Source organism: Pan paniscus, chromosome 12, assembly GCF_029289425.2.
Source record: "Pan paniscus chromosome 12, NHGRI_mPanPan1-v2.0_pri, whole genome shotgun sequence".
NCBI lineage: Eukaryota > Metazoa > Chordata > Mammalia > Primates > Hominidae > Pan > Pan paniscus.
Window position 1 is genome coordinate 31,364,976 of NC_073261.2, and position 26,605 is coordinate 31,391,580.

General features: G+C 50.6%; 1 protein-coding gene and 1 long non-coding RNA gene across 3 annotated transcripts in view; one reads left to right on the forward strand and one right to left on the reverse strand.

Annotated features, from left to right (window-relative positions):
* The window catches only part of FAM178B (family with sequence similarity 178 member B), a 97,989-nt gene that overhangs the window by 30,136 nt on the left and 41,248 nt on the right, over positions 1–26,605 (forward strand). For both annotated transcript variants that reach the window (XM_057301269.1, XM_055107641.2), the window contains 4 exons: positions 14,354–14,468; positions 20,099–20,192; positions 22,036–22,212; positions 22,428–22,525. In XM_057301269.1, the coding sequence (XP_057157252.1) occupies positions 14,354–14,468; positions 20,099–20,192; positions 22,036–22,212; positions 22,428–22,525 (484 nt within the window). The remainder of the gene's footprint in view (positions 1–14,353; positions 14,469–20,098; positions 20,193–22,035; positions 22,213–22,427; positions 22,526–26,605) is intronic.
* On the reverse strand, positions 17,842–26,452 carry LOC130541208 (uncharacterized). Its single transcript, XR_008955253.1, has 3 exons — positions 24,254–26,452; positions 23,788–23,915; positions 17,842–19,637 (listed from the first exon to the last, which is right to left on the reverse strand). It is a non-coding gene; the product is annotated as an uncharacterized LOC130541208 (long non-coding RNA).

The window sequence follows — 26,605 nt, forward strand, 5'->3', positions numbered from 1 at the left end:
GTTTTGGCTGTTTTGGGTCCTTTCCATTTCCATGTGAATTTTAGGACCAGCTTGTCAATTTCTGCAACATTGAAAGCTGGGATTTTAATAGTGATTGTCTTGGATCTCTAGATAACTTTTGGGTACTATTGCTATCTTAATAGTAAGTCTTCCAATCCATGAACATGGGATGTCTTTCCATTTATTTAGATCCTCTTTAATTTCTGTCAACAATGTGTTGTAATTTTCAGTGTACATGTCTTACATTTCTTTGGTCAAATTTATTCCTAAGTATTTTATTCTTTTGGTGCTGTTATAAGTAGAGATGTTTTCTTAATTCCTTTTCAAATTGTTCATTGCTCATGTGTAGAAATACAGATTTGTATATATTAACCTGCTGAACTAGTTTATTAGCTGTGATAGTTTTTTTGTGGTAGAATTTGGTTTCGAAGGAAAACATACTCTTGTGCAACTAATTGATTAAGAGAAATGACCTCATGTTTCTTTAACAAAAATGTTTTAGCTGAGCTGGTATATGACTGGCCGTTAACCTAGCGCCAGTCTTGAAGCAATGTCTTCGGAAAAGGAGCTCTATCAGCGAGATCAAAATGCTTTAGAAAGGAGTAGAGCTTGCGTAGGTTCTTTTCCATTTGCTTCCAAGACAATTGTCCATTTTTACCTACCCATTTCATTCTCTGTTGGCTTCTATAATATTTGTGTAGGAGGAGGGGGATATAATAAAATAGAATGACCCTGGCCAGTACATTCTTCGGATATTTTGAAAGTGGGCGAGACGTTCAGCTCCAAGAACAAAATTCATTTCACGTTCTTGAGCAGAGTCTTAGGACACTTTGTTCTTCCTCACTTGATCATGCTTTTCCCTTTGTTCTCCTCGAGCTCTGGCCTCGTGACCACTGGGGCCTTGGGTTTCCGTACAGGCCTCATTTTGTGGGTTACTTTCTTTTCTGCCGTTGCCTGTTGCATTCTCTTTCCTTCATCTCTCCCTTCCTTTCTTTATTCCTCCTTCCCACTCCTCCTCTCAGAAAGCATTCATAAAGTTGCTTCTTGTAAAAGGAATAAAATGGAAACAAGATGGCCAGCAATCTTACCACCCAGGTAACCCCTGTTGTTATTTTTTAAACTACTCTCTGTACCAAGTTTAGCAAATTTAAATACTAGAGAAAGATGCAAAATAAAGAGTGAAAGTCTTCTTCCCAGCCACTCCCCACAACCACTTCCTCCTCCCAAGTACTCATTAGTACAGTTTCTTGTGATTATTTCCCGGCACAAAATGAATACACAATACACATTTCATCTATATTTTTATGTTTATATGTTTATCTATACCGTATTTCTTTCGCCACATTAGTATCCATCTGAAATTTCCTCCAGTGCCGATTGCTCTTCCCAGAGTTTCCCAGTTCTCCCCACTGGTGTCTGGAGAGGCCACAGCCTGCACAAGGCAGGTCAGGTGGCGCTTTCTAGACCACAAGTCTGCCGAGTGAGGGGTCCTAGAGGTGGGATGAGCCACTGGGGTGCAAAAACAAAAAATTAATACATATTTCTGTTTTAGCTCATCCGTCTTTAAAAAAACTTATTGAGGCATAACTGAATACATTAACTTGCAGACATTTGAAGTGTATAATGTATACACTTATATATGTGCCTGTAAAATCATTGCCACAATCGAGCTAGTGAATATATTCCATGGCCCCCAAAAGTTTCCCTATGCCTCTTCATGATTGATCTCTCCTCCACCTCTTGTCTGTAGGAAACCACTGATCTACTTTGTCACTACAGGTTAGTTTGTATTCTCTAGAATTTTATATAAATGGAATTATGCAGTAGGTACTCTTTGTGGGCTGTGGGTGGGGAGGGTCTGGCACATTTCACACGGAATAATTATTTTGAAATTTAAGCAGTCTTTAGTCTATCAGGTTGACACTCTCTGTTTTTCACCATCTTATTAGGAGATGTCCTCGCCCCACCCGATCTGCCTCTCTTGTGGTTTGCAGGACAGCCTCCTGCTGCAGGAGGTGGGAAGCGAGCCAGTCAGAGCCCCTGGAGTGGAGGCCCCACGACCTTCTCATCTGCAGGTCACGTCTCTTGTGGCGGTGGTAGCAGCAGCTGCCCATATGTGTGGAGCACTTAAGTGCCTGGGCCCTGGACCCCATACCGTTCTCATGCTGGGTGCCCTTTACTCCCTGATTCCACAGGGCTGGTCCCATTGTCCTCAGGCCCAGAGAGGCGGGCTGGGATCCAGGTCTGCCACGCCAGCTGCACTCAGTCCCCGTGCTGGTGCTGTGAGAATGTTGTCTAGACCCAAATGGGCAGGAAAACACTTGGAGGACCACCCAGGAGACCCCAGGGCCCAGCTCCCTCAGAGCTGTCATGTGCTTGGCATAGCCCTTTCAAAGTCTCCAATTAGAATTTGATAACAGTAATTCAGCGTCATAATTGATCTCTGTTTTTTAAAAACATTATTCTTGGATATGATAATAAAAGCAGTTTAATTGAAAATAATAGGTGACATTTCCAGAGAGCTTAATTTGTGCTAGGCACCAAGCCCAGGGCTTGGCCTATCTCATTTAATCACCACAACAACCCTACAAGTAGATACCATTATTGTCCCATGTTATAGGTAGTTGGGGGCTGGAAAGCCTGCCCAAGCTCCTACTGTGTGTGCAATGCGTGCCATCTCCTCTGTGGTCAGCCAGCCCTTGTCCAGCTCATTTTACCTCACCCTCTCTGACTCTCTGTGCTGCGACCTCTCTGCGTTTCTTTTCTTCCATCTTCCTTCTGCCACAGGGCCTTTGCATGTGCCAGCCTCTTTACCTGGGACACTCTCCTTCCCCTCAGCAGCTCTCTGACTTTGCCTTTGTTTTTTTGTTTGTTCATTTGTTTGTTTTGTTTTGTTTTGAGATGGAGTCTCGCTCTGTCGCCCAGGCCGGAATGCAGTGGCACGATCTCGGCTCACTACAAGCTCCTCCTCCCAGGTTCACGCCTTTCTCCTGCCTCAGCCTCCCGAGTAGCTGGGATTACAGGCGCCCACCACCACACCCAGCTAAATTTTTGTATTTTTGGTAGACACAGTGTTTCACTGTGTTAGCCAGGATGGTCTTGATCTCCTGAGCTCTTGATCCGCCCGCCTCAGCCTCCTGAAGTGCTGGGATTACAGGGGTGAGCCACCGCGCCTGGCCTTGTTTTGTTTTGAGACAGAGTCTCACTCTGTTGCCCAGGCTGGAGCGCAGTGGCACGATCTTGGCTCACTGCAACCTCTGCCTCCCGGGTTCAAGTGATTCTCCTTCCTCAGCCTCCCGAGTAGCTAGGATTACAGGCACGTGCCACCATGCCCGTCTAATTTTTGTATTTTTAGTAGAGACAGGGTTTCGCCATATTGGCCAGGCTAGTCTCCAACTCCTGACCTCAAGTGATCCACCCACCTCAGCCTCCCAGGTGCTGGGATTACAGGTGTGAGCCACCACACCCGGCCTGACTTTCTTCTTAACTCCATCTCTTCCTCTCTGTTATGGACTTCTCTGGCATTACCTGCTCAAGGAGGCCTGCCCTGCGGGCGTGTGCCGCCTCCTTGCTTCTATGCTTGGCTCCCTTTTCCACTCGTGGCTTTAGTCATAGTTGATGGTGGGTACTTTGATTAATATTGTCTCTCCCAATGGGCCGTGAGCTCCAAAGTACAGGGACCATGTTTTTGTTTTGCTTTTAGTTTTAGTTATCTGTTGGGTTCCTGGAAGCTATGTGAGCAGGGACACTGTAGGACCCAGGTGGTTTTTGTTGAATGAGTGGGTGGGTCTCCAGAAACACTGCGTCTCCCGGTGGACAGCAGCATCTTTTCCAGATAGCTGCTCTGATCCTGTGGCCAGTCAGCTGTGGAGCTGGGTGTACCAGAGAAGCTCTGATGTGCTCTCTGGTCCTCCAGCATCAGGCCCTGAGGTCTGTTGGCCCTGTGGGGGCAGGCATGCATGCTTTACCCCAGCTCAGCCGGCATCTCCAGAGTCTCCCTGCCTGTGGCGCACTCAGCTCCTGTCCCCACCACCTATACAAGGGGACCCTCAGGTACTGCGCCATCAGTAGCTCGTGAGGCCCAGGTGAGTTCGTTCCCTTAGGACAGTACCTGTCGTCAGGAATTTTTAAAGCTCTCAGGTGATTTTTATGTGGAGCTGGGGCTGAGATGCTCCAGGTTTTGAGAACTTTGGCCAAGTGCACAAACCTCTTGCAGGAGAGGTGGCCAGGCAATAGTAGGGGTTTTGCCCACCACTTTAGCTCAGGGCTCTCAACCCCCACTTTTAAAATGAGGTGCAAAATAAATTTAAGTGACTTAAACTCGGAGAGCACTTTTTTGTTGTTGTTGAGACAAGGTCTCAACTCCAGGCTGGAGTGCAGTGGTGGCATCAGGGCTCACTGCAACCATGACCTCGACCTCTCGGGCTCAGGTGATCCTCCTGCCTCAGCGTCCTGAGTGGCTGGGACTACAGGTGCGTGCCACCACGCCCGGCTAATTTGTTTGTATTTTTTGTAGAGATAGGGTCTCACTGTGTTACCCAGGCTGGTCTCGAACACCTGGGCTCAAGCGATCTGCCTGCCTGGGCCTCCCAACTTGTGGGGATTATAGGTGTGAGCCCCCGCGCCCAGCCCAACACTTCTTAATGTTTGACTTTTAGACTCTGATCAGAGGATGGCTGCAGCTCCCCCAGTACTGAGCCTCCGGCCCTGGCAATTTTCAGCTATGGCTGAGCGTTAAAAAGTATGACGTCTGTGTCCTACCCTCTGAGATCAGTCTGAGGCACAGCCTGGGCATTAGCATTTTAAAGCCTCCCCTGCTGATTCCAGTGGGCATCCAGAACTGAGAGCCCCTGGGCTACTGAGCCACGGGCAGTTGGCCTCAGGTGCGGCGAGAGGGGAGCCGGGGCTGGCATCTGAGGATTCCTGCCCACCCCCACCACCCTCATCATCCACCAGAGCACGGGAGTGTGGCCCTGAGTAATGCTCCGGAGCCAGGGCCACAGCTTTCCCTAGCTCAGTGGAGCCCAAACTTGGCTGTGTATTAGAATCACTTGGAAATTTTTTAAAATTCCAAAGCCTAGTCCACACCCCAGACTAATTAAACCACAATTGCTGGGGGTAGGGCACAGGTGGCAGTAATTTTTGACACTCCCTAAATGATTCCAACATGTGCAAACAGGCCAGGTGTGGTGGTTCACACCTGTAATCCCAGCACTTTGGGAGGACAGAGGCAGGAGGATTGCTTGAGCTCAGGAGTTCCATACCAGTCTGGGCAACATAGTGAAATCTCGTCTCTACTAAAAAAACAACAACAACAACAACAACAAAACCTGGGCATTGTGGTGTGTGCCTGTAGTCCTAGCTACTCTGGAGGCTGAGGCAGGAGGATAGCTTGAGCCCAGGAGGTTGAGGCTGCAGTGAACCACTGTGTTAGGCTCTCAGCTGGGTCCTTGATTGAGATGAGAGCAACCACCATCATCCCTTCCAGTGCCGGGTCTGCTGTGCTGCCCAAGAAACGGTGTGTGGAGACCCCCCTCCTGTTGTTATTTTTTTAAAGAATGTTTTTGTTAGCCAGGTGTGGTGGCTCACGCCTGTAATCCCAGCATTTTGGGAGGATGAGGTGAGCGGATCACCTGAAGTCAGGAGTTCGAGACCAGCCTGGCCAACATGGCAAAACCCCATCCCTACTAAAGATACAAAAAATTAGTCAGGTGTGGTGGCAGGCGCTGGTAATCCCAGTTACTTGGGAGGTTGGGGCAGGAGAATCACTTGAACCCAGGAGGCAGAGGTTGCAGTGAGCCAAGATCACGCCATTGCACTCCAGCCTGGGGGACAGAACAAAGCTCTGTCTCAAAACAAAAAAAAACAAAAAAAAAACCCGGGCGTGGTGGCTCACGCCTGTAATCCAGCACTTTGGGAGGCCAAGGCGGGCAGATCACAAGGTCGGGAGATCAAGACCATCCTGGCTAATATGGTGAAACCCCGTCTCTACTAAAAATACAAAAACTTAGCCGGGCGTGGTGGCCGGCACCTGTAGTTCCAGCTACTCGGGAGGCTGAGGCAGGAGAATGGTGTGAACCCGGGAGGTGGAGCTTACAGTGAGCAGAGATCATGCCACTGCACCCCAGCCTGGGCAACAGAGCGAGACTCCATCTCAAAAATAAATAAATAATAAATAAATAAATAAAAAGAAGAATACTTTTGTTGTTGTATTTTTTTTTAATAGCCTTTATTTTTTAGAACAGTTCTGGGCTTACAGAAAACTTGATCAGAAAGTAGTTTCTGTATACTCATTCTCCACTCCCACCCACCCACCAGTTTCCTCTATTATTTACATCATATGTTAGTGTGTATATTTGTTACAATATCAATACATTATTAACTGAAGTCCATAGCCTAAATTAGGGTTGTGTTGTGCAGTTCTATGGATTTTAACAAATGGCCAGGCATGGTGGCTCACGCCTGTAATCTCAGCACTTTGCGGAGCCGAGGCACGTGGATCACCTGAGGTCAGGAGTTCGAGACCAGCCTGGACAACATGGTGAAACCCCCTGTCTACTAAAAAAGTACAAAAATTATCCAGGCATGGTGGTGCATGCCTGTAATCCCAGCTACTTGAGAGGCTGAGGCAGGAGAATTGCTTGAACTTGGGAGGCAGAGGTTGTAGAGAGCTGAGATTGTGCCACTACACTCTAGCCTGGGAGACAGAGTGAGACTCCGTCTCAAAAAAAAAAAAAAAAAAAAAGTATAGACATGCTCATCCTTACTGTATCATACAGAATAGCTTCATTGCCCTAAAAATGTCCTCAGTGCTACCTGTTCATCCTATCCTCCTTGCCCCCCTCCTTCACCCTCCACGCCCCCCTCCTTCACCCTCCACGCCCCCCAACCCACCCTAGTTCCTGGCAAGCACTGTTGTTGTCACTGTCTCTATAGGTTTGCCTTTTTCAGATATCCTATAGTTGGAATCACACAGTCTGTAGTCTTTTCACATTGGCTTCTTTCACTCAGCAGTAATTATTTCAGGTTTTTCCATGCCTTTTCGTGGCTTGATAGCTCATTCCTTTTTTATTGCTGAATAATATTCCATTGTGTAGTTGCACTGTAGTTTATTTGTTCATCTTTTTTTTTTTTTTTTTTTTGAGACAGGGTCTCGCTCTGTCGCCCAGGCTGGAGTGCAGTGATGTGATCTCGGCTCACTGCAAGCTCCGCCTCCCGGGTTCACGCCATTCTCCTGCCTCAGCTTCCCGAGTAGCTGGGACTACAGACGCCCGCCACCGCGCCCAGCTAATTTTTTGTATTTTTAGTAGAGACGAAGTTTCACCATGTTAGCCAGGATGGTCTCGATCTCCTGACCTTGTGATCCGCCCACCTTGGCTTCCCAAAGTGCTGGGATTACAGGCGTGAGCCACCGCGCCCGGCCTATTTGTTCATCTCTTGAAGGCCACGTTGTTTGCCTCCAATTTTTGACAATTTTGGATAAAGCTGCTATAAACGTTTACGTACAGCTTTTTGTGTGGGCGTAAATTTACAGTTTATTTGAGTAAAATACCAAGGAGCACAATCGCTAGGTTGTACGGTAAGTGTTTAGCTTTGTAAGAAGCAACCAGACTATTTTCCAAAGTTCCATTTTACATTCTCACCAGCAATGAATGAAAGTTCCTGTTGCTCCACTTTCCTGCTAGCATTTGATGTCTCTGTTTCATATCATTCCAGAGATCAGGCATATTCCAAAACCGTCCAGTTCAAAAATCCAAACTGGGGCTGGCAGGGCGCAGTGGCACCCGCCTGTAATCCTAGCACTTTGGGAGGCTGAGGTGGGTGGATCACCTGAGGTCAGGAGTTAAAGACCAGCCTGGCCAACATGGTGAAACCCTGTCTCTATTAAAAATACAGAAAAATTAGCCAGGCGTGGTGGTGTGCGCCTGTAATCCCAGCTGCTTGGGAGGCCAAGGCAGGAGAATTGCTTGAACCCAGGAGGCAGAGGTTGCAGTGAGCCGAGATCGTGCCACTGCACCCCAGCCTGGGTGACAGAGCAAGACTCCGTCTCCAAACAAAAATTAAAACCTGAAAATCCAAACTGGGAGAGAATCTGGTAGATCATTCATTTATGGACATTACTGGGAAACTCTTAGGTCGAGTCTAAACCAGTCTCAACCTTTTGCTTTCCAAACTTGGGAGGGTAGTTTGCTACTGCTACCTTCCTGAGTTGTGCTGAGGGAGCCCTGTGTCCTTAAAAACAACCAAGAATGCATGCTTAGGTGGCCAAGTGAGAAGGCGATTGCCTGGAGCTGAGCCGTAATAGCTGGGCCTCTACCAGCCGTGCTGGACTGTGATGTGACCTTGAGCATGAGAGGCACATGCTAAGAACAGCAGAGCCGAGAGACGGGCTCCTGAGATCCTGCAGATACAGTCGGGTCTCTGCACCAGCTGTGACCTGCCTACTTGCGGACTTTTTTGTCAGAGAATAAAATTCTGCTTTTTGAAGGCCGGGTAGGTTTTTTTCTTTTGTTTTTGTTTTTTGTTTGTTTGTTTTAATTTTGTTCCATTTTGTTATTTGTAGCCAAACCTAATTCTAGCAGATATGAGTGGTTCTGTGGTTTGGCACGATGTCGCTCTGTCACGCATACCGGGGGCCTCGAGTGCTTGCTGGTATTAGGTGACACCAGGCAGTGGTGTGAGTTACAGAAGGGCAGGGGAAAGGAGAGGTGCCCTGGGGATGGCATCACCTGCCCTGTACACATTTCTGTGAATAAGCAGGCCAGGGGCCTATAGAGATGGTGTTGGCGGGTGCAGAGTTGGTTATAGCAAGGTAGGGAGGTTGTCAGGGGCACCACAGGAAAGGCCTTGGGCTCAGGGTGAGTGGGGAGAAAAAGGAAAGAAAGGCACCCTCGGAGCTGGCTGCAGGGTAGAGAAGAAACAAAAAGAAGGTTCCAAAAGAATGTGGGTGCAGATCTGGAAAAGAGCCGGTGAGAGAGAGACCAGGAACAGCAAGCGGTCAGCATTTCTCAGTGTCTCCCTAGACACACGGTTTTCTCAGGAGAGGCAGTGGCACTCTTTGGGAGAACACCGGTCTGCCTGCGTCCTGTGCTTACACTGTCATCGGGGCAACAAAATGTGCATGTTCTTAAAATAGGAAATGGATATGTCATAGTGTGGGGATACAGGATTTTTTTGTTGTTGTTGTTGAGGACCTGGCTCCCTTTGGTAATGACACTCCCTGTTTACAAGTCCAGTGGCTTCCCTTCATCCCTGGTCCTTGCCCCAGTCTTCCAGGCCAGCTGATCTGCCTCTCTCTCGCCCCCATCTGCCTCTCCATCCTCACCTCCAGCCCCTGGGCCTTGCACCCATTCCAGCACCCTGGGCTCCTTGCTCAACCTAGAAGACAGCAGTGCTCCCTGGTCTCAGGTCTCTGCCAGGCTCCCCAAGTCACTCAGGGTGCTCCAGCGTCTCCTGACCACCCTTCCTCCCAGCCACGGATGCCACCCAGCATCATTGGGCGTTATGTATCTTTCATGTGTGCGTTGTGTGTCCCCCACCCAACACCAACAACCCGAGAGCAGGGCTGCTTTGTGTTTTGTTCACTGCTGGGTCCCCGGCATTTAGAACAGCACCTGGTGTTTGCTTGCCATTTGCTGAGTGAATGCACGGTTGAAATGACTAAAGCTAAAGCTAATTGACTAAAGCTGGCAATATTGAAACAAGTTTAAATTTAAGTAGAAAAGTGCTGCGGGAAGATAAGTGATTAGATTTGGGAGGATATGAAAGAATTGGATTTTAAGCCTCCCGTAAACATTGTGAGCCCCACACTCCAGTTAGGATCGGACTCAGTGGGATGGGTAGCTTGCTTTCCTTTAGGAACCAGCCTCCTGGCCCTCTTGCCCCCTTGCCCATTAAGGCTGATGGGGACCTCCCCTCCTCCTGTGGTATCTCAGATTCAGGGAACTAGAACTCAGGCAGATGGTGCTGCTTGGCCCTCCCAGTGCAGCCACCCAGCAGAGCTCATTAGCTGTTTGATTTGGGGGTTGGGGAGGATAAGAATGGAGCCTGCAGACACAGTCTCCTGCCGCCAAAGCCCTAAGGCCCAGGATGAGGACTCAGGGCACGAGGGAGGCCCAGAAGGGGGGCAGGAGCCAGGTCTTGGAGCTGAGGCTGGCGCTTCCAGAGACCGAAGAGGTTCTTGGGATGTGCATGGATTTCCAATTCCATGTAAGAGGTGCCAGGAGAACGGTAGTGAATTAACAGCTTCTTCCACGACACAGATGGAAAAGCCACTTTTATTTTAGGCCTGATGATTTTCTTCCTCTATCTTCCCCCCATACCCCCAAGTGTCAGTTCCATCCCAGAAGGGTAACCTAAAGGGACGCCTGCAGACTCACAGCCTCTACACAGAGCCCAGAGTCTTTGGGCTGTTCACGCTGGCAATTTTTTTAAAAAATTTTTTAAATTTTTTTATGAAACGGAGTCTCGCTTTGTTGCCCAGGCTGGAGTGCAGTGGCGCAATCTCGGCTAACTGCAACCTCCACCTCCTGGGTTCAAGCAGTTCTGCCTCAGCCTCCCGAGTAGCTGGGATTACAGGCGTGCACTACCACGCCCGGCTAATTTTTGTATTTTTAGTAGAGACCGGGTTTCACCGTGTTAGCCAGGATGGTCTTGATCTCCTGACCTTGTGATCTGCCCGCCTCGGCCTCCCAAAGTGCTGGGATTACAGGCGTGAGCCACCACGCCCGGCTTTTTTTTTTTTTTTTTTTTTTTTTTTTTTTTTGAGACGGAGTCTCACTCTGTTGTACAGGCTGGGGTGCAGTGGCACGATTTCAACTCACTGCAACCTTTGCCTCCTGGGTTCAAGCAATTCTCCTGCCTCAGCCTCCTAAGTAGCTGGGATTACAGACACCCACCACCATGCCCGGCTAATTTTTTTGTATTTTTAGTAGAGACAGGGTTTCACCACATTGACCAGGCTGGTCTCGAACTCCTGACCTCAGGTGATCCACCCACCTCGGCCTCCCAAAGTGCTGGGATTACAGGCGTGAGCCACCATGCCCGGCCCATGCTGGCATTTTAAAAGACACAGTGTTCCGGTGCTCCCCTGGGCATCACCTAAAATGACTGTTCTGTGCCTGGAGGAACTGAGTTGGGGAGCTGGAGCCTGGCAGCCGTCTGTGTCAGCTCTCCAGAAAGCCCTCATCGGGGACAAACAGAGCTCAGGAAAAGCTGAGTGCATGGCCCACTTCTAGGCAGTGTTAATTATGGGCTCTGGGGTGGTATTTTCCTGTCCTCAAGTCACCAGCCTCCACGGCTGCTGATGGGGACTTAACTGTCCCGAGGCCTCCCAGGCCCCTCCTCTGACACTGCTCCTGACACCTTGGCCTGGGTCGTGCTGTGCTGTGGAGCAGTTGCTGGGTGGGAGAGGGGAGAAGGGATGATGCCCAGCTGGAGGCTGGCAGAGTGGGCACTGCTGCCTGTGAGTCAGGAGGTTTCACAGCAGAAGATGCCTCTGTGTGGGCTGGGGTGGGGATCTCAAGGGGAGGCGGGCACAACCTCCTTGGGGTCTGAGGCTGCTGGCAGGAGGTTCCAACCCACCTGGGCCTCCCGGGGCCTCGCCCTAGGTTGATTGTCTTCCCCTCCCTGGAAAGTTCATCTGCCCGCCCACAGGTGCATGCACATACGTGCACAGTCCCCCGAAGGCCCTGGTGAACAGTTCTCTCTTTCCAGTAGAGTCTCATTGTGTTTTGCAGACTTCATTCTTCCCAGCTCGTTTGTGAGGCGAGTAAGGGGTATCATTACCACTCTTTACTTGTTAGGTTGCCCAAGAGAGGAAAAAAAAAAAAAACAAACAAGAAAGTTTTTCCTCCTCCAAGAGTCTAATTACTTGTTTGGTGAGTCTCAACCCATATACATTTCCAAAGAGGGATACTCGATGCCTGCCGAAGAAATGTCCTTGGGCAGGTTTCAGAGACCCTCTGCCCGCCGTCCTGCCGTCTGCCAGCACTGCAGCTGGGCAGGACTGTTGCCAGCACTTTTCAGTGAGCTTAGGAAACTGATTCTTACGGTGGTCCTTGCGGAAGTCCCCACCCCGCTGCAGCCCTCCCTGCTTTGTGCCTGTTCTGCCTCCAGTCTTGACATGCCATGCTGCTTTGTGCTGCCCTGCCTCCGTCTTTTCTGTCTCTGTGTCAGAAAAGAGACATTCCCATTCCACCTTCCACATTTCATATTCCTTGTCTTGTCTGCTCACCACCTCCAAGTAACACCTGCTCCTCTGAGAAGGCTCTGTACCTTTTACCTGCTTTGATTTTTGCATAAAGACATTCACTTGTATTTCTTGATCTGGCTTCTGTTCCTCCTAGACCATGAGCTCCTTGAGGTCAAGGTCTCCTCTAGCTTGCCTTTTTATCTTCCACACCTAGCTAGTTCCTGAACACAGTGGAGTGTGCTGAAGTGGGTCCTCAGGATGGGACACTCACCCTCTAGAATGGTGAAGGCTCACGTATGTGCTTCTGATGTATCCCTAACCCAGCTTCCAGGTTCTTGAATCTGATGCCCCACCCATTGTCAAATTTAACATCTGCCTTCTGGATACTGCCAGCCCATCTTATGACTTGTTTTCAGTCTCCCTGTTTTGGTCCATTTGAGATGCTATGACAAAGTACCTTAGTCTGGGTAATTTATAAACTGGGAAATTTATTGCTTACAGTTCTGGAGTCTGAGAAGTCCAAGATCAAGGTACCAGCAAATTTGGTGTCTGGTGAGAGCTGCTCTCTGCCCCAAAGAGGAGGTCTTCTGGCCAATTCCTTATGTGGCAGAAGGGTAAAAGGGGCAACCAGCTCCCTCAGGCCTTCTTCCTTTATCAGGGCACTGATCCCATTTGTGAGAGCTCCATTCTCATGACCTAATTTTCCTCCCAAAGGCCCCACCTCTTGATGCTATCACACTTGGGATTAAATTTCAACATATGAGCTTTGGAGGCTATACATAAACACTCAGAACATAGCACCCTCTTAGCTGTGTAGTACTTGGTCAGATTTGTTTTGGATTCTCTCCATTCATTCATTCTAATTCTTCCATGCACCGGCCACGTTTTTAGGCATGGGGCCTGTAGAGATGACCAACACATATGTGGCCCCTGCCCTCGTGGGACTCCTGTTCTACCGGGGAGAGACAGAAGGAGAAGCAAGTCAACTGCTAAGTCGGACAATGCTGAGGAATGAGAGCAGAGTGGAAACATAGGCTCTGTCCCTGGATGAGGTGTGGGAGCTCACGGTGCAGAGAACACGTGGGGCAGGAGGTCTTGGGCAGCCATCCTTGGAGAAGACATCTGGACCCATTCTTTTTTATCTTTCTATTCTCCCACTTATAAAAATGTCCTTAAGTAGTCTGACAGAAAAAAAGGCCCTGAGTACCTGAGTATGTAAGGTTCTCCCTGTTTGCTGATGTGGTCAGATTTTTTTTTTTTTTTTTTTTTTGGAGAGACGGAGTCTCGCTCTGTCACCCAGGCTGCTGGAGTGCTGGAGTGCAGTGGCTCTATCTCAGCTCATTACAACCTCCACCTCCCAAGTTCAAGCAATTATCCTGGGACTATAGGCTCATGCCGCCATGCTCGGCTACTTTCTTTTGTATTTTAGTAGAGATAGGGTTTCACCGTGTTGCCCAGGCTAGTCTCGAACTCCTTGAGCTCAGGCAATCTGCCTGCCTCAGTCTCTGAAAAGTGCTAGGATTAAAGGTGTGGGCCACTGTGCCCGGCCGATGTGGTCAGACTTTATCATGAATGTTTGGTTAAATTGGTCAAGGGAAACTGGTCCCCATAGCGCACACTTGCTTAGGAGACACGCCCCAGGCTGTGGGAGGCAGGCGAGGTGTGCTCCCAGCAGGGATGGTGGACTGGGGATGCCCAAATGTTGCAGCAGCAAGAGTGCTGCAGAGGCTGCAGTGGGCTGAGTGTCAGCCTCGGTGCTTTGCAGGAAGAGAGTCTAAGGACGTGAGCCTGGTGTCCAGTGAGCCTTGTAGGTCAGGGCCTCTGGCACAGGACTCTTCGTGTCACTTGGCTGTGGGCAGCCGAGCACCCTGACTACTGCCTGATGTGGATGGCCAGATGGTCAGGGAGCGGTTGACCCAAGTGCAGCCATACCTTGAAGACCGGGTAAGAGAATACTCAAGAAAACATTGAAATTCACAAAGCCCCAGAAGTACTTGGAAACCACCAGTTGCTTCATTTCCCCAGATAACACCTGTGGTGTCAGAGAAGGCAAAAACTGGTTATCTTGGGCCAGGGGTCACGGCCAGCCCCTTCAGTGGGAGTGGTGCGCCCTGCCCTCCGTTCCCCATTCTAACTCTCTGCTCCCTTTTGGCCTGACAGATGAAGACAAGCACCTGTGGTGCCCCTCACTGCAAGAAGTCAGGGAGGCATTCCACAGCCTGGGTGCCCACAGTCCTGCCCTGTACCCTCTGGGGCCCTTTTGGCACGGTGGCAGGTGAGTACTTCTGCTTCCTCACTGCCTTTTTCTTTCATATTTTTTAAGAGACAGGGTCTCTCTCTGTCACTCAGAACTGGAATACAGGGGTATAATCATAGCTCACTACGGCCTCCACCTCCCAGGCTCAAGTGATCCTCCCACCTCAGCCTCCTGAGTAGCTGGGACTACAGGCACGCACCACCACGCCTGGCGAATTTTTTAATTTTTTGTAGAGGTGGCGGAGGTGGGGGGGTCTCCCTACGTTGTCCAGGCTAGTCTTGAACTCTTAGGCTCAAGTGATCCTTCTGCTTTGGCCTCCCAAAGTGCTGAGATTACAGGTATGAGCCACCCCATGCCCAGCCACCTGTTCTCTTGTTTGTTTGGAAGTTGCTGGACTCAGGCTGTATCCCATGTGTAGGGAATTACAGAACAACCACACACCCCCGCCTGTGGATCTGAGTATCACACGAAGAAGGAATTTCCTTGCTCCCAGCCTCAGGGAGATGGGAAGCCCCCAGGATGGATGAGCCTGTTTTTGGCACTTCCTGACTCAGCCCCCGCTGCCCCCACTCTCTGGTGAAACCCAGACTTCATAGCCTGGTTAGTATCCTTGCAGACACGTCCCAGTCCCTTAAGTCTCTTCAAGCCACTTGTTTGGCCCGTTACCTAATATCCACTCAGGAACAGCAGGGCATGCTTTTATGTTCCCACAACCCTCAGTTTTGTGTCATGAGTGCCCCCGTTGAGCCCCGGGCTGACTTGCTCGTGGACAGTCATGATCATTTGCCTATGCCTGGTCCCTGCCTGTGGGGAGGAGCGCCACGTGATGCATAAATAGCTCTGGTGGGCGGATGGCGACTTAGCTTAAGGTCGTAAAAGTGTTATATTATCATCATCTTGTTCTACAAATTTTAGCACATCCAAACTCTCTTGAGAACCCTTGAAGAAGGTGATTTGAGGTGGAACAGAGTGTTTTGAAGCCTGGAGGGGCTGTTGTATAGGACTTCCCCCCATGCTTCCCGCTGACAATCCGTCAGCCCCAGGAGGTGCCAGGCCCCCCTTCCCTCGCCTTGGCAGGCAGATGTTCCTCTGCATGGAAAGTGGGAGCTCTCCTAAGAACCTGTTCCACGACTGTGTTTAGCAATTGTCTGCCAAGCCAAACCACACTCAGCTCTGCTATAAATACCCCACACATGTGCCAGCCTGCCGTGCTCCTGCCCCTTTCCCTCCCGGAGCTCGCAGCTCCATGTCTGGTGTAATGAGCCACTTGCCTCCTCCTGGCACAGAGCTGCAATCGCACACCGTCTTGGATGAGCGGGGGAGAGAATTACACTCAGAAAAACAAATGAACGTCTGAGGCAGGCAGGGGCCGTGGAGTCCAGAAGAGCCACTTGTGACTGCTGTGATGAGTGTCCCTGTGTCCTCCTGGGAGTGGGAGGCGGCACTGGAGACATAGCCACTGGGTCTCGCTCTGCTCTGCAAAGAGCTGCTTCCCCCACTGCCTCCCGGTTCTCCCAGGATTTGACTGCGGCTTGCCCTTCATGCTGCGTGACAAATCCGTTGTCTCCAGAGGCAGAGTGGGCAGGAGAGATGAGAACTGTGGCCCTTTAAACACATCATCTCAAGTACTTTGGGACACAAACCCCGGCACGCAGACTTCAGCTTTCCCAGGTGCAGTTAAGCCTTGTGTGGGAGGAAAGCAGGGCTGTGTTGTCCTAGATCGGGCCCAGGGAGCTGCCAGGGCCTCATGTCGTGTCCCAGACACACTGTTTTAACATCTACCTCTTTTGGGCCCCAGACCTTGGCCTGGCTGTTGACACCATTTCCCATCAGAGGATTCAGAACTACCCTCGAGGACCTGGCTGACAGCCGCAGGGCTGATTTCCCTGCTCCTGGCTCTGGGAGCAGGCTGGGGACCACCTGTCAAGCCCCTCAGGGCTGGGGAGGCTTTCCTGCCCGGAGCCCCTCCCCATGTCTTCCTCGGGGTAGGAGGATGGCGAAAATGCCTGGGTAGGTTTCCTGGGCTGCTGCGTTGTGTCATGGATTGGAGGGTGACCCCTCCGGAGTATTCGGGAAGCATCAAGGAGGTTCCAGCATCTCCTCCCCAAGGGTATGGCATCCTTCATGGATGCATGGGCCACAAGAGAAACCCCACGGCAGGCTATCTTCTCCCTGTGTTCCTTCTCGTCCTGGTTCCTCACCAACTCAGAGGCTGTCTTGTGCGAGCTGGCTCCGCCCAGGCATCTTTTTTTCTGCTGACTTCAGGGATGCCTTCATCCAGGGGAACGGATACCTCTGGGGCTTCTCCTGGGCTACCCACAGTGCCTCACAATGGCCAGGGCTCAAAATGAGGGCCTCAGACATCTGTGCATGTCCCCACCGTAACTGGGCTGTCTCTTTAGTTGCTCTGAGAAAGACAAGTCTTCCAACATTTCTTCCTAATCTCGGATTTCCTTAAAAGCCATCACCATCTCCCATCTAGCGCTTCCAGATTTCCTTTCAGAAAGATGCAGTCCTTCCGCAGCTGGGCCATGCAGATCTCCTGGCATCCAACTTGTTGGAAACAGTGGCCCTCTGCTCAATGATGAGACTGGGGAGGGGAAACAGGAGGACATTTCAAGGAAAGGATGGAGCGTGGATATGAATGGGAAGCGGGTGGTGGGGGAGCTCATCAGCATCCTCAGAGGGGCTCATGCCCACGCTGCAACACAGAATGGGCCTTGCCAGGTGCCCCCATCTCCCCCAGGAGCACAAAGGAGGTCTTTAGGTAGCTGTGCATGGTCCTCCAAGGCTGTTCCTGCTACCAAGCCCAGCTGAAGTTAGAGCCCTGCTCTGATGCGCACGCCTGGCCGCTGAAGACCAAAAGTCTGGAGCTGTTTCCTGGTGCCAGAAGCCTTGGCCACTTGGTTTTCTTTTCTTTTTTTTTGAGACAGAGTTTCACTCTTGTTGCCCAGGCTGGAGTGCAGTGGTGCCATCTCGGCTCACTGCAACCTCCGCCTCCGGGTTAAAGCAATTCTCCTGCCTCAGCCTCCTGAGTACCTGGGATTACAGGTGCGTACTACAATGCTTGCTAATTTTTGTATTTTTAGTAGAGATGGGGTTTCACCATGTTGGCCAGGCTGGTCTTGAACTTCTGGCCTCAGGTGATCCACCCACCTCAGCCTCCCAAAGTGCTGGAATTACAGGCATGAGCCACCATGCCCCGCCAGCCACTTGGTTTTCAAAGGAGCAGCCTGGTGCAGAGACCAAAGGGGTAAATACATGACAATTAACACGTTGACAGGGCGTCCTATCAAGTGAGGGGGCAATTGATTAAGGAGGCAGCTCTTGGTTAAGGTGGTAGTGGTGCTCATACACTGTACCTGCCATCTTCCCTCTGAGAATGTCAGAATGCCATGCAGATGGTAACTTCATTATTTTTTCAACTTTTGGGGGAAGAAGATGCGGAGACCTGGGTAGAGGCCAGTGTCATGTCCCTTGTAAGGTTAATGAGTATTGAACGGTGTCTCCGAGACAGAAACCCAGTTCCTAGGTGCTGGCCACAGACCCTGGAGCCAGGCGTGGGACCAGTGAAGCTGCTTTGCTCATAAGAGTCCAATGGTGGGACCATCAGCTCACTCTAACCTGCTAAGCCCAGGAGGGGAGCAGGGATAATAGATAGGCCGTTGAATTCTCAGGCTGTGGCCCCTTGCTGGCAGCAGTGGTGGAGTTTCGGGGATCAGCTGATGCTGCAGCTCAGAACAGCAGCCACAGATGCCAGCAGTTTAGTCACGTGATTCCTCTGAAAAGCAAGGATTAGAGGACCCCCATTATGCTGCCCATGAGTCCGTGGGCCCACAAAGTTCTGGAACTCTGACCAGCCAGGCATTCACTTGGGAAGGCTGACATTTCTTTCCAAGGAGGACAGGGCTCTCCCCACAGCCACACTCCTCTCTGCAGCTCAAAAAACACGTGTCACCACCTCACACCTTCAATGTTCCTTCTCCCCTTGGCAGCATCTCTCTTCTGCAGATGTTTGTAGTCGACTCTGAGTGCCCCGTGCTGAGAAACCTGAAAGCACACCCACCTATGGCTGCGCGTGTTGCACGCTCAAGGCTGGTACGAACCAGAGCTTCCCCTCACGTACTGGCGCAGGCCCAGCCTGCGCCCAGATGTGCAAATGCCAGCCTTACCCATTCAGTTAGGGCCCTAATAAATGCTGAAATCTGGAAGAAGGACTGAGCCCAGCCGCAGTTTCCACTCCCCCACCAAGTTTGGTTTGTTGGCACCAACTTCCTGGTACCTCGGAGACAGATCTCTCCTCCTTCCCCTCTGAGCCCAGCGCCAGTGCCAAGCAGAGAAGAGCAGAGACTTCACAGGAGCTGTAGGACAGTGCTCTTCCTCCCCTGTGCCAGGGGGCTGCCTGGAGCCTGCTGTCATCAGCAGTGTGGTTGTCGTCAATATCTTCACTTACCACTGTTAGCAGGAACCTTAAGCCGTTTCTTAAGAGTGGAGAAGTGGGTGAGACAGCAGAGGGGACCCTCATCATAAGCTCACTTAACATACTTGAAATCAACAATGTACATTCGGCCATAGGATGAAGGCGATCCCGCCCAGGCTCTCGTCCTGTGAGCGCGTGCCTGGGAGGGAGGCTTGTGGAAAGGGTGACGAGACTACCATCCACAAAGCCCCACCAAGGTCCCCCTCACCGTAAGCATCTCACCACCCTGCTTGTGGCTTGATCTTTAAAGGGGGGGATTTTTCTTTCCCCAGCCCTGGTCTCTAACATCATCTGGTGCTCAGCCAGATTGGGTCCGTCACTCGGGGAAACTGGCCATGCAGGTCTTATCAGCAGACAGCACATCAGCTCAGGGTGACACCTTTGGAGGGGGTTTTCAGGGATGTTTTGTTCTGATTTCCCCCATACTTGCTGGCTTGTGAGCCAGCCCCTGTGTCAGCTACCACGTGGTGCACTTTGCAGTGTATGCAGGCTCACCCTTGTTGAACGGACCCAGGGAGAACTCACGGACTTTGGGGGGATTGGAAGCGTGATTTTCTGGTTTCCAAGTCCTGGAAAACTAAAGCTCGAGGCCTCACCTGAACGGTAGCATGTGGGAGCCAGTCCCCAAGGAGCCCCGCTCCATGTGTCCCCCATTCCTAGAGTTCACATAGTTCTGTAGCCTCCTCCTACACCAAGTCAGGTTGGGCCTGTGTGACCAGTAGAAGAGATGGGATGTCACTTTCGAGGTTAGGTTGTGGAAGGTTGTGGCTCTGTCTTGGGCATATTCTCTCTCCCTCTCTCTTTCACCACTGGCTTTGGAGAACCAGCGGCCATGTGGAGAAACTCTGTGGAGAGGCCCTGGGGCCTGTGGATCAGTGACCAGGTGAGTGAGCTGGGAGGCAGGCCCTCCAGCCTGTAGGCTCAGGTGACCGCAGCCCCACCCAACATCTTGAGGGCAACATCCGAGAGACCCCCGAGCCAGGACCACCCAACAGAGCTGCCCTGGATTCTTGGCCCTCAGAAACTGCATGAGATCATCTGTGTGGAAGAATTTGCTGTGTCCAGCAGATGAGCAGCCTCAGGGCAGCAGTGTCCCACTTTGCGCCTCACTCCTGCCCCTGTGCCCCCTCCTGGGTTTCCCATCGTCACTGTTGTTGTCTTACCACAGGGTGCTTCCAGGCGAGGCTGGCCTGAGTGAGAATGAGGAGCAGGATGCTCCCCAAGAGGTTGCCTTGGACATTAGCCTGGGCCACATCTACAAGGTGAGTCAAGCCGCCTGCCTCATGCAGGGCACTCTCGGCTCACAGTTCAGACCCATTCAGCAGCTAAATTCCAGGAGCATCACGGAGAATCTCCGGCAAGCTCAGCACCACGGCAGGCACTGTGCTGGCTGTGGGCCGGATGCTACAGAAACTGTGTTATCGGACACGGGTCCTGATCTAGGCCCCAACAGAGAGTTCTTGGTTCTTGTACAAGAAAGAATTGGGGCCAGGCATGGTGGCTCATGCCTGTAATCCCAGCACTTTGGGAGGCTGAGGCAGGCGGATCATTTGAGGTCAGGAGTTCCAGACCAGCCTGACCAACATGGTGAAACCCCATCTGTACTAAAAATACAAAAAAAAATCAGCCGGGCATGATGGCGGACACCTGTAGTCCTATCTACTCAGGAGGCTGAGACAGGAGAATTGCCTGACCCTGAGAGGCAGAGGTTGTAGTGAGCCGAGATGGCACCACTGCACTCCAGCCTGGGCGACAGAGCGAGACTCCATCTCAAAAAAACAAAAAGGCTGGATGCAGTGGCTCATGCCTGTAATGCCAGCACTTTGGGAGGCTGAGGCGGGTGGATCACCTGAGGTCAGGAGTTCGAGACCAGCCTGGCTAACATGGCAAAGCCCCGTCTCTACACAAACTACAAAAATTAGCCAGGCTTGGAGGCTGAGGCAGGAGAATTGCTTGAAACTGGGAAGTGGAGGTTGCAGTGAGCTGAGACTGCACCATTGCACTCTAGCCTGGGCAACAAGAGAGAAACTCCATCTCAAAAATAAAAAGAATTGGAAGCAAATCCATAGAGTAAAATGAAAGCAAGTTTATTAAGAAAGTAAACGAATAGGCCAGGTATGGTGGCTCATGCCTGTAATCTTAGCACTTTGGGAGGCCAACATGGGTGAATCACCTTGCAGTTAGGAGTTCAAGATCAGCCTGGCCAACATGGTGAAACCCCATCTCTACTAAACATACAATAATTAGTCGGGCGCGGTGGCGCGTGCCTGTAATCCCAGCTACTTGGGAAGCTGAGGCAGGAGAATTGCTGGAACCCGGGAGGCGGAGGTCGCAGTGAGCCAAGATGGCGCCACTGCACTCCAGCCTGGGTGACAGAGCAAGACTCTGTCTCAAAAAAAAGTAAAAGAATAAAGAATGGCTACTTCATAGGCGGAGCAGCCCCAAGGGCTGCTGGTGTAGTATTTTTATGGTTATTTCTTGATTATGTGCTAAGTAAGAGGTGGATTATGAGTTTTCTGGGAAAGGGGTGGGCAATTCCCATAACTGAGGGTTCTTACCCTTTTTAGACCATATAGGGTAACTTCCTGACATTGCCATGGCATGTGTAAACTGTTATGGTACTGGTGGGAGTGTCTTTTAGCATGCTAATTCACTGTTATTAGCATATAATAAGCAGTGAGGCCGACCAGAGATCACTCTGGTCATCATCTTGGTTTTGGTGGTATCTGGCAGGCCTCTTTACTGCAACCTGTTTTATCAGTGGGGTCTTTGTGAGCTGTGTCGTGCCAACCTCCTATCTCATCCTGTAAGAATACCTAACCTCCTGGGAATGCAGCCCAGTAAGTCTCAGCCTTGTTTTACCCAGCCCCTATTCAAGATGGAGTTGCTCTGGTTCAAACGCCTCTGACAAGCACACTCTCCACACCTGTGCCTGCCACCCAGGACCCTGCAGGGGCCTCACTGTTTCCTGAGCTCCTACCCAGCATGGCCACGGGGCTCACAGTACCATCCCTTCTGCCTAAGTGTCTCCCAGGGAACTGGTCCTCGAAGTACTCTCCCGTTCCCCCATGCCCTGGCCACCCCTGCCCTCTTTTCTCTCTCCAGTTTCTGGCGCTGTGTGCCCAGGCCCAGCCGGGGGCCTACACTGACGAGAACCTCATGGGACTGATTGAGCTGCTGTGCCGCACCGGCCTGGACGTGGGGCTCCGCCTGCTGCCCAAAGTTGACCTCCAGCAGCTTCTCCTCTTGCTCCTGGAGAACATCCGGGAGTGGCCAGGGAAGGTACTAGACGCCCAGAGCCTGGTCCTCATACAGCTTCGTCACTAGGGACCAAGGTGGCCCCTAGAGTGCCCTGGGTGGGGATGGCACTGCCTGGAGGTCATCGGAATGTCCCTGATCTCCGTGACTGCCCACTTACTCCCCTGTGCGGGCTGGGTGGCGAGAGCAGGGGGAAGGCGGTGTCCTCCTGTAGCCCATGGGGTGCTGTTCTCCTGCAGCTCCAGGAACTGTGCTGCACCCTGAGCTGGGTGTCTGACCACCACCACAACCTGCTGGCCCTCGTGCAGTTCTTCCCGGACATGACCTCCCGGAGCAGGTGCGTGCTGCTCCCCCGCTGCCTCCTCCCTCTCACACGCATCTCTTCGGGGTCTTGTAGGGATCCAGAGTCCTCCCCATCAGCCCCAACAAACCTCCCCTGCCCAATTTCTAATCCCCAGGAGGGAGAACTAAAAATATAACTCACTAATGAGTTCTTTACAAATGAAAAAAAGCTTAATTTTCTTAACATGGTCTTATTAGCAAAACAATTGCCTTGTGCAATTAGCTCCTGCCTGCAGGGCCCCCACTCTCCTTTCTTTGGGGCTCCCTCCCCAGTCTTCAGCTCTGCCTCGTCATTCAGACCTCAGCTGAATTCTGTCCCCTGATCACCCGACTCCCACTCGCACACTCTCGATTCATCCTTCTGTTTTCTTTTCTGCCTAGCATTTACCCATGCCAGAAATTATGTTACTCTTTGTTTCCTTGTTTATGGCTGTGGCTTTCCTCGAAGTTACCTCTACCAGAACAGCTACCTTATCAGGGTCACTGCCATATTGTCCCAGATCTAGAACAGTGCCTAGCGTGCTGTTCGGCGCTCTGTAAATTTTTTTTTTCTTCTTCTTGAGACAGAGTCTTGCTCTGTCACCCAGGCTGGAGTGCAGTGGTGCGATCTCAGCTCGCTGCAAGCTCCACCTTCTGGGTTCACGCCATACTCCTGCCTCAGCCTCCCGAGTAGCTGGGACTACAGGCGCCCGCCACCACACTTAGCTAATTTTTATATTTTTAGTGGAGACAGGGTTTCACCGTGTTAGCCAGGATGGTCTCAATCTCCTGACCTCGTGATGTGCCTGCCTCGGTCTCCCAAAGTGCTGAGATTACAGGCATGAGCCACCACGCCTGGCCTGTAAATTCTTTTCGAATGAATGAAGTGGGTAAACAAACTCAGCCCAGGAGGAGATAAGGCCCATTGGCTGGATCTGGCCCTGCTTCTCTCTCCACTTTCCTTCTCCCACTTTTGGCTACAGTCTTACGGGATTGCCTGCCCTTTCCGGAGCAGACCACTCCCATCCACTCGCCTTGCTCTTCTCTCTCCCTCTTCCCTTCTCTTTCTGGGCCTGTCCCTTTGCAGCTCCTCCTGCCTAGAATGACTCCTTTCCTACCCCTCACCTTTGGCAGACACCTCTGTGTTACCCTCCACTGGGACCCCTTCCCTTCCCCTGCACTGTTCCAAGGGTGGTCTCTGGGAGCCGGCTTGGAGTTTGAATTGCCTCACACCCCAGGGCCCAGCCTGGTAGAGGCTCTGCTTGTTGACTAAGTTACCTTCAGTTGTCCTGGGCTCCGCTTCAGTGCTGAGCAGGCAGTCCCATCTCTTTCTGTCTTTCCTGGGAATCTGGCTGGCAGAGAGGCAGCCTGTGCACAGTTGGGAGAGGGCAGGTTTCATCCTCTCTCTGAAAGAATGGGACTTCTGGAAGCTCTGTCAGAGGACTCCAGGGGCCTCAGTGAGGGAGGCTGCCTGCAGCCCAGCAGCCTGGTATTTCTTCATGGGATGGAGAGGCCGACCCTGCCTCCTGATTCCGTGTTCTCCCCAGACTGCCCATCCACTCTGCTTTGCCAGCTGGAAATTACAGTCCTAGAGGTTTCTGCCATCCCCACCTGTTACCCCTTTCGTCCCTAAATCCTGTCCTTTCTGCCTTCTGTATCCTAAATCCTAAATCCAACTCCGTGACAGCCAGGACCATGTCTGGCTCACGTAAATCAGTCACCTCCTTTCATCTCACCGGCTCACCTGGAGGGTGGCAGAGGCATTTCTTCCTCTTCTCCAAAGTCTGCCTGCTCTGTAGATGCCTGGGGGTTCCTGTGATGATCACGTCTCTGCCTTACCATGCTCCCCATTGCCTGCAGGGCCAGGTGCAAATTCTTAGGCTGGTCCCTAGGCCCCCTCATCCACCTCGTCCAGCCAGTTTCTCATTTGCTCCATCCAGGGCATGGTGTTTGTGGTTGTTTTTCTCGCACATACACACAGTAAACCTCACTCTTTTCACAGCTGCATAGTATTTCCCTAGTGTGTGTGCCACTGTAGTCTCCTAATGTAGCAGGACGACCACAGTCCAGAACCCCTCAGACACCAAGTTGTGGAAGGAAAGGGCTTTATTCAGCTGGGAGCATTGACGGGCTCACGTCTCCAAAAACCGAGCTGCTTGAGTCAGCAATTCCTGTCGCTTTTAAGGGCTTACAACTCTAAGAGAGCCCGCGTGAGAGGGTCGTGATCGATTGAGCAAGCCGTGGGTACGTGACTGGGGGCTGCATGCACTGGTAATCAGAATGGAACAGAACAGGACAGGGTTTTTCACAGTGCTTTCCCGTATAATGTCTGGAATCTATAGATAACATAAACCGGTTAAGTCAGGGGTCAGTCTGTAACTACCAGGCCTGGAATGCAGCACTGGGCTGTCTGACTACTGATTTCATTTCTTTCTTTTCTTTAACTCCTACTTTTTCTTTGAGGCAGAAATTGGGCATAAGATAACATGAGGGGTGGTGTCCTCCCTACTAATACTGGACATTCTTCCAGTGACTGTTTATATGAGCTTTGGGTGTCTGTGCAGATATTTCTATGAGATAAATTCCTTGATGTGAAATTGCAACCCTAAAGTATGTAAAGCTGGACCTATTAGTAACACCACCAAATAGGTATGAAAGTGCATATTTTTCTGCATTCTCATTAATACTACATATTCCCAGTTTTGTTTTTGAGTTTTAGTCAATCTGGTGAGTGGAAAACATCATCCTGTGGTTCTAATTTTCATTTCCCTGATTGCCAGTGAAACTGAGTATCTTTTCATGTATTTATTGGCCTTTTGTGTTTCTCTTACTGTAAATTACCTTTTGGTATTTCTTACCCACTTTCCTATCAGTTAATTTATCTTCTTATCAACTCTGTTGATCTTCATGTTGCTTATTATGTTACAGTATGTTTTCTCCAAAGGTTATATAGATTGTCCTTTTTAAATCTTTATGTATGGTACCTTTCAGTGAACTGGAATTTTTTTTCTTTTTTTTTTTACTTTTTCAGTCCTTTTTTTTTATTTTAGAATAGATTTAGATTTACAGGACAGTTTTATGGATAATGCAGAGAATTGATTGGGATTTTTGTGTAATGTAATCTTTCCATATGGAAGATGAAGGGTTTCCCCACCAAGACCATAAAGATAGTGTGCTTTCTTCTCTTTCAGGACTGGCTTTACTTTGTGTCCATCAGCTCTTAATCCCAACTGTAATCTGTTTGTCCTTGGTATGAGAGAAGGATCTAACTTGATTTTTTCCATCCCCAAACAGCCAGTGGGGACCCAACGTCAATTTTTCTGCCTTTTGTTTTGTTTTTTGAGAGAGGGTCTCACTCTGTCACCCAGGCTGGAGTGCAGTGGTACCATCATGGCTCACTGCAGCCTCGACCTCTTGGGATCAAGTAATCCTCCTGCCTCAACCTCCTTAGTAGCTAGGACTACAGACAGATGCCAACACACCCATCTAATTTTTAAATTTTTTGTAGAGACAAGGTCTCCCTATGTTGTGCAGGCCGATCTCAAACCCCTGGGCTGAAGTGATCTTCCCACTTCAGCCTCCCAAACTGCTGGGATCACGGGTGTGAGCCACCATGCCTCAGCTTTTTGGTCTTAATAATTCATCCTTTCAAGACAGATTTGAAGCTACCTTCTCCATATCCTAAGTTTATGACTTCACTCCTTCATCTGCTAGCCATGTTAAACTGTGATTTCATGAATCAGTGTCTTTTGTGGAATCTGTGGGTAGCTCCAGGGCCCATGGCAAGTGCCCTTTAAATGCCAGGAAATGAATGAAACAGAGCATCTTGCGCCTGCCTTTCAGGCAGCCACGTCAGCAGGGTGATGCTTTGTGCCAAGAGCTTTACTAGGAAGGAGGGTGCCTTATCGGGATCAGTGTTATTGATTTTATTTTTCTAAATAGATAAAAGCATTCAAATAAAACAAAATTCGTAAGGTACCAAGGAGTACCTTTCTGAAAGTACTCCTTTCAAATTTGATGTTGAAAATGCGCTTCTTCCCCTGAGCCAGAGCCACCTGGCTGGCCGCCAGCCTCTGTCTGCGTGTGCACGTACCCG